The 14957-nt window shown below is 36.8% G+C and overlaps 1 protein-coding gene across 1 annotated transcript; it reads right to left on the reverse strand.

The window, feature by feature from the left end:
- Positions 1-2: 2 nt before the first annotated feature.
- Positions 3-14734, reverse strand: RTRAF (RNA transcription, translation and transport factor). Its single transcript, XM_077761234.1, has 8 exons — positions 14566-14734; positions 12929-13053; positions 10766-10865; positions 6154-6240; positions 5175-5263; positions 2690-2758; positions 453-501; positions 3-335 (listed from the first exon to the last, which is right to left on the reverse strand). Exons 1-8 carry the CDS (start codon positions 14624-14626, stop codon positions 181-183), a joined length of 735 nt encoding a protein of 244 aa, XP_077617360.1. The 5' UTR covers positions 14627-14734; the 3' UTR covers positions 3-180.
- Positions 14735-14957: the final 223 nt, after the last annotated feature.

A 14957-nucleotide genomic window follows, 5' to 3' on the forward strand; every position in this document is an offset into this window, starting at 1 on the left:
AAAAAAATCCACTTTCCTGAACTTTATTAAAGAAAAAGCAATGATGGTAAATCTCAAGAACAGAGTCAATTTTCTAGGATTCTTCCCTTGAAAATGTGACATTTGATTTCCAAACACATGCCAGAATGTACATGGTTCCCAACTGTACTAAGTAGGTGAGAAGCTGAAATCCTAAAACGTTCATGTTCCAACTTTCCCCAGTCTGTGGTCTGTCTTTGGATCAGCAATAATTGCCTGAAAAGCTACTATGGCTTCATTAATTTTTGTCTGTAGCTCTTTGAGCTCTTCTATATGCAGCAATCGCAGAATTTGAGCAGCTTCATTAAGAACTGCATCTATTTTATAAGAAACACTGCATTAATCTGTGTTCAATACCATTGCCCATTACTCCCCCAAATAAATAGTCACCTAGTCTCTTTAAAAAGAGTTTAAATTTAAACAAAATCACTTACCTCCTGTGTCAAAACCAAGAATGTGTTTATCTAAAGCAACAGGCAATCCCTTAAAAGGACAAAAAAACACCTTTAAGAGTAATGTTCTTTTGTCATCCGTAACTGAAAATCAGCTAGCAATTCTGTTAACCCTTTTTTAGCTGTAGTAGCAAGGGGGCTAAGCGTTTTCTTTCTAGATTTGCCTTTTGATGAAAATAATGGCCTCTACATGTAGTGGGAAGCTAGTTTGGCCAACCATTCCTTCTTTAAGACTAGGCATATAAAATAGTAGCTCCTTTCACAGCTGTGTTCTGTCACTGCTGCTGTCCTATTTTAGCTACAATAAGCAGCACAGTTCAGGGCAAAGAGGTTTACTTTTAGTATTTCTGAGCACATTAATTTGTCTTGATACAAAATCTAAAATCTGTATTAACTTTTCAGCTAGTATGATCTTTACCAGATTGCCTTTCAATAACAGTTTATTTGGAGGTGATTCTTAAGTCCAAGAAAATGAATGAACTTTAAACCATTTAGTTAACCGGTCAGAACCTACATACACATATGCCCAACATGGGGACTATAAATGCCAGCCTCCTAGAGTTCAGAGTAGCAATGAGGACAGTCTAGACTTTCTAATTATACTATATGAAATCTATACTTGCAATGTTATAAAGGCTAGGGTGTCACTACTCAATTCTTAACTACTCTATTAAAGCAAATCTATCTAGTCTCCAAACACTTCAAAACAGCTTAAATATATAGGTGAAGAAATGAATGGATATGTAGATTTAGCAAGCAAAATGAAAAAGTAGACTTGGACTGAGTAGTTTTCCGGGTCAGTCTTATTTTTATCTGCCAACAGACCACCAAGGAACAGCTACCCCTAAAGATGACCACATGCCCCAAATGCTAGTTATGGTTATAAACAAGAACACTCATTGTAAGAACTTCTCCACTGTATACCTATAGCATGATACCTTTTAAGAGGACACTAAACCTTAGATTTGAATCACTGAAAATAAAACCGTACTTTGCAAACAAGAGTAAAAGATGTGGCTATGCCCTCAAACAGAAGATGTAGTTTGGCTGAACCAACGAATGGATGATTTTACTATGGCCGAACAATTTACTGTCTGTTCTACAGTGTGGGTGAAAATAAGCTGATCTTTAATCCAATTTCCAGTGGCCCAATTCATACATAATTAATAAGCAATAAAGATCCCTTAAAACAAACAGTGTCTTTCAGAGAACTACAGTGGCCTGGCATTAATAACCTTTTAACACTGCTGGGCCTTACTAAAGATGGGATCAGAGGACAAAAGACATTGGGGAGTTAGGGGAGACAAAAAAAAGGACAGGAATCTAGAATGCTTGTTGTGTCCAAAGCATTCACTGCAATATCTGCTCATACCAAGAGGCATTATGAGACACCTGCTGCCACTAACCCTGAGGACATTGTCTGCACTGTCCCATAGTCAAAGAGACTGTAGGGATTTTGGATTTCTAGTAGAATTTATCTAAAACTAGATCAGAATTAAGGTAAAAACTGTTATGGTGTGTAGTTTTCCTCAGCCTACAAAGCAGGACTGAAAGGAGACAGCTGCAGTCACCTGAACCCTGAAACTTATACTCTAATAGAGCCTCCACACCCCCTCCCCAAATTCTCCTGGGCTGACCAATGAGCTCATGTAGGGCTTCACACATAGACACTTTTGTCCCCATCAACCATTAAGAGCACCGCCTCTTGAATGAGATTGCTTGAGCTTAACCACTTACCAACTAGGTGGTCTTAGTCATAAGTTATTTTCTCCTAGGTGATGCTAGGAAATATGACTAAAACGAGAAAAGATTTCTCTGAAGAAATAAAAGAGCAAGGGCAGGATTTAGGTCAAAGAAGAAAATTTGTAACAAAGACCAAGTATGTCCTGTTTTCCAGCATTAGTCAAAATTATACAGTAAATTTTACAAGGCAAATTCTTTTAAATAAACATACGGGCACGAGCAGTGGTTTGTACTGGTGGACTGTGGATATGCTACTGGTAGCTGCTTTAACGTATGAAGTGAGGTAAGTTTATTTTTCACTCAGAAATGGCTATGCTTAAGAACCAAATTCAATCCCAATGAAATAAGCTATCCTTTCTCTGGACAGTTCTGACCATAGGTTATCTTAAACAGATACAAAATTTAAACTCCTGACAACACTAGAAGTAACTTTCATTAGTAATCAATTTAGAATTTATTAAAAAAATAGTACATACCTCTTTTGTTTGATTTGCTTTAGCAACTGCATCCTGAGTCAGGCGCTCCTGAACCAAAATGCGAATTGCCTACGAAACCCAAAAATATTTTTACTTTTTATTAGCTGTTCATCTTTTCTCTGAGTCTGGAGAATAAGGATACCTAGTCTGATCAAGGTAGAATTCAAATTCCCCAATGAACTAAACAAAAACAAAACTGTTAGAATGAACGTTTTCACTTTTAATACTTTATAGGGTGGAAAGAAAAACTAAAAACTTTTTTTAATAGGTAATTCATGTGTGAAAAATAAATTTTTAAATCAAGGATACATATTAAAAAAAGGGCGGGGGGGGTCTCCTTCCTACCTAAGCCTTAGCTATTCCTCCAGAAGACAATGGAATGAACCATATTACTGTATATCCATCCTTACAAAGACTTGATTATAAGCATGCTCAAGCATAAATGTGCGTGTACACACACACACACACACACACGCGCGCGCGCGACAGAAAGAATAGCATATCATATATACTGCCCTTGATTTTTTTAGATTATACTAAAACGTTTTCAGATCTCTCATACAACCGGCTTTTTCCAGCACCAAAGCATTTCATTATGGCATACATAAGTCCATGCATGCACCTATACACGCTTAAAAAATAAGATTTTTTAAATGGAATTCTAGTGGATGCTAATTTTAACTCAAATGCAAAAATGTGAAAAGTTATTAATAAGCCAAACACTACATTTAAAAAGAATCATTAAACCAATCTTTAATAGTGATCACAAATTTATTAATCAGGCCAGTTGCCAAACAGTCAATATATATACTGATTCTCACACTTGGCAAACCTATGAAGATGTCTGCCATGTTGTCATGGATTATTTGAATGCTTCTGAACTACCAGGACAAACAGGCAGCTTAGAATTTAAAAAGCTTTTGATCATAGCTGATTTATACTTTTTCCCTTTCGTTTTTAAAGGCTAACAAAAGCAGCCCAAATATGCTGGACAAATTGTCCTCTTGTTCAGTTTTTGATTAAAAGTGACAAGACCACTGCAGAAGCGTTCCAAAGCAATTTACATAATTGCCTGAGTGAGGAACAAGCCTTTGAAAGAGCTAAATTTCAATAAAAACAACTTTTTGCCTTTTAGAGTTTTTATTTATTTATTCATTTAAGTAATCTCTACACCCAACATGGGGCTCAAACTCATGACCCCGAGATCAGGAGTCACATGCTCTGGGCACCTGAGTAGCTCAATTGGTTAAGCACCCAACTCTTGACTTCAGCTGACCTCATGATTTCACAGCTTCATGGGATCAAGCCCCATGTCAAGCTCTGCACTGACAACACATAGCCTGCTTGGGATTCTCTCTCTCCCTCTCTCTCCACCCCTCCCCTGCTCACACATGCTCTCTCCTCTCAAATAAATACATACATATTTTTAAAAAATAAGAGTCACACTCTAACCAACTGCTCCAGCCAGATGCCCCAACTTTTTATCTCTTGGGAATCAATCTGAGTTGAGAAAGTCTGAGTTAACATTTAGATTCAGTATAGAGAATTATAATAATGTAGAAATAGTTTTTCTCTTGTTGGAAGTGTCATTAATACACAGTTTTAAAAAGTAGGACAAATTATGGCTTAATCTCTTATGGGTAGAAAAGTATTCATTCAATTTACTACAAAGGACATTAAGGTAATTTAATTTACACATATAAGGTATAGTCAAATGCTCCTTAATTTCTCATAAAATCAGTTATAATTTCTAAAATAATTTCCAAGCCTGGAATTTTAAGTATCTTAAATACCACTCCCTTCCTCCCACCCCACTGTACTATCACAGTTACAGGACCTATATCTTGTGGAGTATGTTTTTTCTCTTAGAAGTAAGAGACCTCTTTCAGATCAATGGGTTCCCCAATGTGCAGGTATGAACTGAGGAGCCTATCTGGGATGGGGCACTGGGAAAAATAACAACATTCATTCCTTGCAGAGATTTCAGGGTACATATTTTTCGCCAAATCCACCATTACCAATTTGGCATTTCCCATTATTTTAGTGAGTACAGATCACCAATCTTTAAAAGGAATGATTAAGTAGAACTGGGAGATACAGGAAAAAGAATGGGCCACAAGGTCACAGTGTCCAGATACAATTCCTGGCTCTTTCAGTTTGTGTGTCATCTGGACATTATCTATTCACTTTTGGTCTCAGTTTCTTCATATACAGATTAAAATGAAAGGATATCAGCATTTGCCTCCAGGACTTTTGGGAGGACTGAATGAAATATCTTTGCCAGGGATTTAGCAGTAGCAGGCACAAAGTAAACACCCTCTGATGTTAGCTGTTATTAGATAATCTTAAGCAGATGAAATCATGAAATCTAAGTCCCACATTGCTGTCATGTAACCATATCTAAATAACAAGCATAATTTTTAGAAAATAAATTTTTTTTTCTACACACAAGGTTTCTGTCAGGAATCAAGAATATGAAACTGACCTTAAGCATTACCAGGTAATCATCATGACGCTGAATCTGAAGAAGGTTAGCCAAAGCCATTACACCAGCCTTAAAATCTGGATTATTTACTATCAAGAATAAAAAATGGAAACTTTCAGCTCGGCAAGCATGTAATTACAGACCTATGTGTAAGTATATAAACCCACAAAAAACATTTTTAATTTTCCAATAACAAAAAAAACCCGCTTAGTTTTTAAAACTGCTGTTGGTAAGAGCAGTGTAGGGTCATCAACAATTAGGTAAACTGATACGCTTAACAGGTTCCCTATTAATCAGCCACACTGAACAATCCAATGAATGACTAAATTTAAGTCCCATTAGGTTTGTCCTGTAACATTTCCCACAAGACATGTTTATGTAGCACTTTTTAAGTAACATTTCTTCCCAAAGCTATCAATTTTAAACTTGACTCCTTCAATGGACAATTTTCCCAAAACCCTTTCTCCAAGCAGCAGCTCTAGAGAGTCTGTCCAAGCAGCTTAGTAATTCATAAGAGTAGGTTGTAAATTACAGGTCACAATGAATCTGTCATGGAAGAATCCTTAAATTATTATAATTTGGAATCTTTACACTTTTAAAAAGAAAATTACTTAAAGGCATGTGGAACTTCAAATAATGAAAAATTTTTGCACTTGTCTCATGTCATTAGGTTAGAAAAAATATTTTATGCATCCAGAAAGGCAAACAATCACCACCATGATTAAATGCAAATAAAAACCCTCAAACTACTATGAACACATCAAAAAATAGCATTCTAACATTTAGATATTCAACTGTAAGAAGAGGAAGAAAACACATTGTAAATGACAATAAGAAAAATCACAAAGAATAAAGGAACATAAAACATTCTTACTTTACTAAAAACCAAGTTAAACCCACACTTCTTCATTCAAGGAAGTAAAAAAACATTTGAGAGACCAAAATGTTGATGATCATTTTTATGCATTTATGTCCTTACCATCCAAATTGATCAATGGCTCAGCATTTTTAGCTGTATTGTCAGCATTTTTTGTATTATCAGGTACCAAGTCCTTGTATTTTTCAGCTGTAAACACAGGCAAAAATAGAATTTGTAAACTGTTTTACTTAGGGTAAAACAAACATTGCTTACTTACTGAATTTAACTAAGCCAAACTGATTTATAAACATAACTCATCCAACCAAAATTGTTTTTTGCTAAAAAAAAAAAAATCCATCAGAAGACAATGTGATTGTAGCTTTCTCATTAAGCTAAAATGATTACTGGCATATCTATACAAATACTTTTAGAAATGTTAATGAACAGATAACACATTTCACACACCATCTGAATCTAAGGAGAGAAAGTGCTTTTACAGCCTGCTCACAAACAGGGGCAGATGAATGGGAGGAAGGCAAGTATAGGTTACATGAGATTAAATAGTGACATAAAGCTCACTAAAAATCTCTTCCCTAAGTCTTTTGGATGCCATATATGGAATCCAAAAGCCTTGCTATAAAAACCAGCACTTCAAGTACACTACAAACCTAAACTAATTTTATGGAGATCTGAAATTCAGAATTCCAAAGGCAGGTTTTATTACTTTTACCTGAGAAATCTTTAACAATACTTAAAAGAATTTGCAATTAAAGTATTTAATAGTAATTCACTAAACACGTCCCAAGTGCCACCTTTGGTTATAATGCTCCTATAATCTGTTAATGAAACAAGAGGGAAAATAAAAATAAAAGCGTAAAATTTAAGTCACACAGGAGTTAGATCAAAAACTGAGCTAAAATTGGCCCACTAGCCAAATCCAGAACAGTATAAACATCAAATACAGAAAAAAAGATTATGACTCATGAGTAAAGAATCTATATATCTACACTAATTTATATAAACAAACATAAATTGGAGAAAAGGGAAAGTCCTCTTTACAGTAAAAAACCAACAAATAAATGTAGAACAAATGATCGAATTAGAAAAACACTTCTGGCACTCATCATGAACATAATAAATGACTCAGGCAAGAATAATCAAATGGGTGCTAAAGGCAGACGTGCTGGGGTGCCTGGGTGGCTCAGCCAGTTAAATGTCACTACTGAGAGCACTGGAGAAATAATAACAGCTGTATGTAACAGTACCGAATCAAAGTTAATTTCCTGATTTTGAGAACTATAATCATTTAAGACAGTCTTTTTTAGCAAATGTGCATTAAAGTAACATAAGGGGGAAAGAATCGTTTACAACTTATCAAATGGTTTTAAAAAAAAATTACACCTATGTATATATGTATGTAGAGAAGGATAACGCAAATGAAGCAAATGGTAGCATTTTTTACATATGATATGGGAAATCCTTTGAACTATTTTGCAACTTCTGTAAATCTGAAATTATGTCAAAGAAGAAAGGAATTCAAGAAAAATGCAACATATTAGCATAAAACAAAACAATAGCACCTCCTACTGGTAAGGGACAGTATTACTACTTTATCCTTTTTCAAAAATAGCTTGTAATTCTGAATTTTAGAACTAAACACTTGTCTTCTAGTTTAGACTTTTAATACATGTCTGATAAATGTACTTAAGCGTTACAGCCAACTGTAGGACAATCACAGACATCTACTGTTACTGGTACCTAAGTAACCTAAGTTGCAGTATTCTAAAAATAGGACAAATGAAATAAATAGAGGTAAAACAGAAATTAACAGATGTGACTACAGTTTTATTTGGGAATAGCGAAAAATACTTTAGAAAAGCTGGAGAAAATTTTGTTGCAAATTAAGAGTTACTGTCAACTCAGACCAGAACAGATAAAGCCTTTGCTAAAGACCCTAAAAATCAACTAAAGAGAATCACAAATATTTTCCTTTTTTTTAAGTTTATTTATTTTTTTAGTAATCTCTACACTCAACATGGGCTCAAACTCATGACCCTGAGATCAAGAGCCACACACTCTTCTGACTGAGCAAGCCAGGTGCCCCGCAAGTATTATCTTTCTAAACTAAAACTGAAATATTCTTAGAGCTTTCCTTAAGATTTCTCCCATAAGGCTTCTGAAATGTGAGTCTGAGGAACCAGCAAAAAACAGCTGGTTGATACTCTGTATCAGTATACATAAATACTCATAAACGGCATTCACCAAACATTTATTAAAGTTGATAAGCACATCTATTATATCCAAAAAACTATGTCAGATACTGTGGCAGATAAAATCATGACTGTTCCCCTGCCTTCCCACCTCCTCCGCTGCTCCCAGCCCCAAGATGTCAATATCCCAGTTCCTGAAACCTAGGCGTAGGTTACATGGCAAAGGGAACTTTACAGATGTGTTTAAATTAAGGACCTTGAAATGGGGGGGTTATACTGGATTACTCAGGTGGCCTCAATATAATCATAACATCCTTGTAAGAGGGAGGAAGGAAGATCAGAGTCAGAGAAGACGTGGCAATGGAAGCAGAGAGGTCTGAAGATGCTATGCTGCTAAATTTGAAGATAAAGGAGCCAGAGTCAGGGAACAAAGGCAGCCTCGTGATGTTGAAAAAGACAAATGAATCTTCCCATAAAGCCCCCAAAAGGAACCAGCCCTGTGGACAAATGGACTTTAGGAAGGCAGATGTTGGACTTCTAACCTCCAAAACTAAGATAATTGTGTCTTAGGTCACTGAATTTGTGGTCATCTGTTACAGCAGCAACAGAAAACTAATAGAGATACAACATAGGAAACAAAGCAGAGTATCAGCTTAAAATTTAGTGGGGCAAATAAGACATACAAACAAAATGAAAAGTGGTGAATAACATAAAAGGTATACAAGGGACAGAGTTAAAAGCTATGAAAGTTGAGGGGTGCCTGGGTGGCTCTGTCGGATGAGCATCTGACTTTGGCTCAGGTCATGATCTCAATAGTTCATGGGTTCAAGCTCTGTATCGGACTCTGTGCTGAAGCTTGCTCAGAGCCTGGAGCCTGCTTTGGATTCTGTGTCTCCTCTCTGCTCTTCCCCCACGCGTGCTCTCTCTCTCAAAAATAAATATAAAAATTTGTTTTTAAAAAAGCTATGAAAGTTGAGAGAAGGAAATATTATTGTTGCTGAGGTGGCGGTTGCGCCGGATCTTACAAAGACGAGTGGGATTTGGATGCGTAGGGATAGAGTGATACGACATACTGGCCAATGAAAAGTGTAAGCAAAGAAGTGTAGGGGAGAAAAAACAGATGCAAACAGGAAACTGTGCTCTTCTAGTTTGGCTGAGAGTCAAATACGTGAATACTGATTGGATCAGTTATCAAAGGCCTTGAATACCAGGCCAAGGGACCTGGAGTTCCTTTTGTAGAAAATGGGAAAGCAATGGGGTTCCTGAATAGGGACTGTTCTTTAAAAACAGAGCGTATCATTCTAAAACACTTATGTTTCAAAAAAGAACCCTGGTGGGCCACAAGGATGAAAACAGAGGATGATGCTAATGGGAGAGGAGTCTGAAAGATACTACAATTCTCAGCAGAAAGTGACAAGAGCCTGAATCAGGGTGATAGCAGTGAGAATGGAGATGAAAAGATCCACTGGACATCAAAAAGATGGATGGCGACAGGCTGGGAGGAAAAGGGAGAAGACAAAGATCAAAAAGGCAGATGGAAAGGAATGTAAGAGAAAGTCACATAAAAGATAACAACCTAAAATGCAGAGGATGGAGGTAAGATAGTTGGATGCTGCATTTAGATGTTGGCATCCCTTTCAAAATGAAACGGTCTAACGAGAGGAAACACAAGTTTACTGGAAAAAAAATTTTTTTTTAGTACAGGTAGTAATAATTCAAAAGTTTCCAATAATATAAGTACCTATAATAAAACATTAACAAAGTAAACATATTTTGGGCTATAGCACCTATTGGCATTACATGTTTCAGCTTCCTGTGAAATTACCAGCTGCAACTAACACTCTGAAATCCCATCAATTCTAGGATTCTAACAACAATTTAACTCAAAAGGCTAAGGTGCAGACTGTGAAAAGACAGCAAATTTATCAAAGTAATGTTACTTTGAGAGAAGACAATTACCAGGAGACACCATTCCCAAATTCTAAAAGAAAAAAAATCTAAATACAATAAAAGGGGCATGTGGGTGATTCAGTCAGTTAAGCTTCTGATTCTTGATTTTGGCTCAGGTTGTGGTCTCATGGTTCATGAGTTTGAGCCCTGCACCAGGCTCTGCACTTGCAGCAGGAAGCCTGCCTGAGATTCCCTCTTTCTCTCTGCCCCTCCCCCACTCTCTCTCTAAATAAATAAATATTTTAAAAAGTACCAATGAAAGACAGTTGCTTTTTAATGCTTTACGATAATGAAGAGACATTTTTTAAAAAAAAAAAACTCTTTCCTAGAAAATTTGGGAGTAATTATCTAGGAAAGGGGTAAGAGCTAGACACAGAAGAATGGTTTCAAAAAGTAAATTTTTGAAAAGATGATAAAAAGGGAAATGAGGATGTGTAAAACTAACAATGAACCAAAGGTAAAACAACAGAAGACACAGAAACTCAAACTGGTAAATTCCCTACATTCTGACACTCCTTTAGCCCTCACTTTTCCTCCCCTCTCTGTGAACACACATTCCCCACAAAACGTACCATTATCTCCATATTCAAGTCTAACAGCTAATCCAAGAAGCCAGTCAATTGCTTCTTGTCGATCCTGAATCTTGAAAGGACAGTTAACATCTCTGAGATACTGTGAAGAAAAAAATACTTGATTTCGTTATTACTGTAACATCACAGAATCAAAAAATGGTAGAGTTGAAAAAGCTCTTAGTTTGGATCTCTAGAAATATAAACATTTATATTACTAAACTGTTGATATAATTACATAACCCGAAGGATGGAAACATTTAAGGGTACTACTTAAAAAAGAAAAAAAAGTATTTCCAGCATGCTTTTTGAAATTTTTACTTTAGGAGATTCTAGGTAAGGCACCACTGGTCTAAAAACAACTTTCTTATTTTACAGATGAGGAAATATGGCCTAGATATTAACACCTGCTACCAGTTACACAACCTAGATCTAGGACTTGAACCTAAACTTTCTGATTCCAGTTCTGAAAATACACAGATTTAAAAAAAACACACACACAAACCTTTAAAAAGGATATACAAATAAACCAATTACATCTACACTGTAGCTTTCCAGTCACGGAAAGCCACTGAATAGAGATAGCATTTTAGATAAAATGCTGAAGCTGTACATCCAAGTGAACCCTGTCCTTCAGACGGGTCTCAGGAGCTCAATATCTAATTCCAGGAACAATGCTATGTAGCCAAAACTTCTGCAACTCCCTTTCGGAAATCCTTTTAGGGTAATTCATAACTCAGTATGTTTTAGCTAGAACTCATTTTCTAACCCCAAATTTTATCCCCCTGGTTTAAAGAAAACACCTCACTCACATGATTTGGTCACGATGCAAAAAGCAAAACCACCTTCCAAGTATAAAAAATTACCAATATTAAAGATATTCAAAACATGTCTCATAATCTAACAGTAATTGCAAAAGTTCCAAATATGCTTTAAACAAGGACTTCTCAAAGAGACCAACTTGAAAGATATCTGTTTGGATTGTAGTTCTAATACATTCACTTACTTTACTGTCACTTCTAGGTGTTTTTCATTAGAAAACTTTTCATATTTTTTAAATACTCTTCTGTGAAACTTTGTGTTGTCTTATACACATGAATGGGTCATGAGAGGTGATATATACAAATATAAAATCATGACAACATATTTCCAAGTCTTAAACCTACCAAAAATTTCAAAATCAACACTTTTTAATAAAGTATTGTTAAGGAAATAGAAAATAAAAAAGAAAATAATCCAGTAGTAGCAATAATGGTAATACCGGCAGGGGACATAATAAGCATACAGCACTGGCTCTGGGTCCGCTGTAGGTATAAATCCCTCACTAATACAAGCCGCCACTATGGCATAGGTACTACCGTTATCCCAGTTTTTGATGACAACATTAAGACACAGAAAGCTTAACAAAATTTGCCTGTGGTCATAGAGCTAGTGTATAACTTACACAATCCCTTAATACATAAAATCTCTGATTCTATAGAAAAAAGTACCTATATCACTTTGCTGCAGCAAAAGAAAAATTTACTTTTCATATTCTTAAAGGAAAACATCTTATTCTTCAAAGTAATAAAGTTGATGAAAACATTTAATGTAAATAATGATACCGGGAAATGTGATTTTTATTCTAATTTGAAAACAATTCCTTTTTGTGCAAAAAAATGTTACCACAATTAAGTCAATAGGAAAATTATGCTAGCCGCAAAAATAAGATATACACAGACCTTTTCAGGAACATTTATAATTTACAATATACATAACGGACATCTAAGTACATTCAATATAAGCCCAAACAAGACATAATCTTAGTTTTCAAGTCAATGTCTTAATTTAACATAATAAATGTTACTTCTACCTCTTTAGTCTAATGTAAAAATTCTAATTTTGGCCACTTTTACCATTTACAGGATACATGTCACATTTAAGAAACCTCACAATGTTTCCAGACAAAACTACTTCTACCTAATACTGAAACCTTGGTAGGGAGAGATAATGTAATTTGGTTTAAAAACAAACATGAAAAAGTTAAACCCCTGAAATCCAGCTTTCCTAATACTGAACATTATTATTTTTATTTATTTTAAAAGAACAAAGTAATTTTAAGCTCAAATGGCTTCATATAATTTTTGGAAAAGTCCTCGTACTTTTATTCACTTTCTAATTCATTACCTTTTCAAAGAACTTGGGCCAGTCACTGCTGTGGATGTTTCTTAAATTACCTCTGTCTTCAATCTTGTAGTGTCTGATTTTCTGGTCTTCAAGCCAAACAATAAAGTTTCTAAATTCTGTTTCATCTGCAACAAAGATATTTCAGAAATCATTAGAAGAATTAGAAAAAATTCACTTCCTTCTCTGCAAATAGATTTTTAACTCCAAAATAATGTTAACCGAGCTGCTTAAAGTAGAGTTGGAAGTACAGGCTTTGGATGAACAGATTAAAAAACTGTTCAAGCCCTGGCCTGCATTCATCTTCTGGCTGCAGACTCTTGGTTGTGTGAACTTGGGCTGATCACCTTAAGTTTTTGGTGCCTCAGACTGAGTTACACAAAATGAGAGTAATAATAAGACTTACCTCTTGGAATTGTTATGAAGATTAAATAAATAAGGTTAAAAACAATGTCTGGCACATATTTTTATTACTTTTTAAGTGTTACGTATTATACCCGTTCCTTTGAGGACTGGACAAAGTTAAATTTATAGCAAAGTAATAATAAAGTACAAGAAACTAAATGACAAAACAGTAAAACAGAACATACTGACCACTGTTGCCATTTACTGTCATAAGTGCAAACATGAGAAAGTTCAATACATTTCATTTAATCCTCTCGCACTTTTTTGAGGCAGGTAATATCCCCAATTAAGATGAGAAAATTGTCTTAAGACTCAAATCTAGATCTAAGCTCTGTTGCCAATGACTTTATTATTATTATTAAACAAAGACCAAGTTAAAAAAAAAACAAGATTCTATAAAAATGTATAGGCTTCCACAAGAGATTAAAAAAATACACTTATAGTGCTCAGCAATCATTTCCCATCTCCAATCCCGGCTTCCATTATGAAGTCTTGAGAATTACACAATGATCTTAGTACGCCAGGCGTTGTACTCGATTACTTTCAAACTTCTTAGTCGACCAAAAGTTAAAAACTCTAGAAGAAATGCGTAGTGGTGGGTAGCAGCTGAGCAACAGTGGGTAGCAATGTTAACCCCTTCTAAAATTTTAATGCTATGAAATCCCAAATGTTTCCATTTTACAATTCAACCCCCTGAGCATCTGCTATTAACTTTTTTGCACGAATCCACAAGCTTGTTACTTTACGTGTTTGCCCTAACTCTGTCAGTCATGGACTCCCCGTGCGCTCTCTTGGTCTCCAACTGCAGGGTGGACTCCGACTGTTCCCCACCCTCACGCTTTAGTTCCTGGCGGGCAATGAACTAGTGTTCAAGTTACTCACCACCTAGCTCAGATTTCAGCACTGTGCTCACGGTATCGCCCAATCTCCCGGAGAACCATGGAGTTGAAGGGCTAAGTTAGCAAATACTCTCTAGCGTGCTGAGGGTGCGTAGGTGGGACGTGGTGGTTAGAGTTGAGCAAGTGCACAAAGTGGCAATGCCCAGGCAGGAGTGGGTGAGGGGGGTCCGAAGCCAAGCAAAGGCGGCAGAAAACAGAAGTGCTTGGCGGTCGGGAAAAGAAGGGCCGGAGGACCCCGGGGGGAAACAAGGCCGCGGAGGGTCCGGGTGGGGGCACCGAAAGAGCGGCCGCCGGCTGGGTCACAGACGCGCGGCCGGCCTCGGGCCTCCGCCTCACCTTTGCAGTTGAAGCCAGCCGGGTTGTGGTAGTCAAGGGCCGTCAGCTTGCGTCGGAACATGGTCCCCGCGTCCCGCTCTGGTCCCCCGGGTTTCGGCTGGGAGAAGAGAGGCGAGGAGGAGGACCGGGCAGCACAGGCACCGGCGACGCGGCGAGAGGGCGGGCAGGCGCCGGGACGCTCCGAAATGAAGGTTGCTCTGTCCAATCAGAGTTTAGGAACGGCGGAGCCGGGGAATGCCCACCAATCGCGGCTCTGGCTGAGTAGGCGGGGCCACGTCGGGGCACGTCGACGCTCAAATAAACTTTATTGTCAACTTCCTGGTTGTACAATAGGCAGAAAGCTTCTGAGAAGCCACTTAGTTATCACTTGTTTTCGAAGCCAGTTTCCTCTT

The sequence above is a fragment of the Crocuta crocuta genome, unplaced genomic scaffold (genome assembly GCF_008692635.1).
Source record: "Crocuta crocuta isolate KB4526 unplaced genomic scaffold, BGI_CrCroc_1.0 scaffold163, whole genome shotgun sequence".
In the NCBI taxonomy this organism is placed as follows: Eukaryota; Metazoa; Chordata; class Mammalia; order Carnivora; family Hyaenidae; genus Crocuta; species Crocuta crocuta.

Coding starts and splice junctions, on each gene's coding strand:
- RTRAF (XM_077761234.1), bottom strand. CDS start 14,626: ATGTTCCGACGCAAGCTGACGGCCCTTGACTACCACAACCCGGCTGGC. Junction 6,241..10,765: donor ACTTGAATATGGAGATAATG/GTACGTTTTGTG, acceptor CTGTGTTTACAG/CTGAAAAATACAAGGACTTG. Junction 502..2,689: donor AAGCAAATCAAACAAAAGAG/GTATGTACTATT, acceptor TGTCCTTTTAAG/GGATTGCCTGTTGCTTTAGA.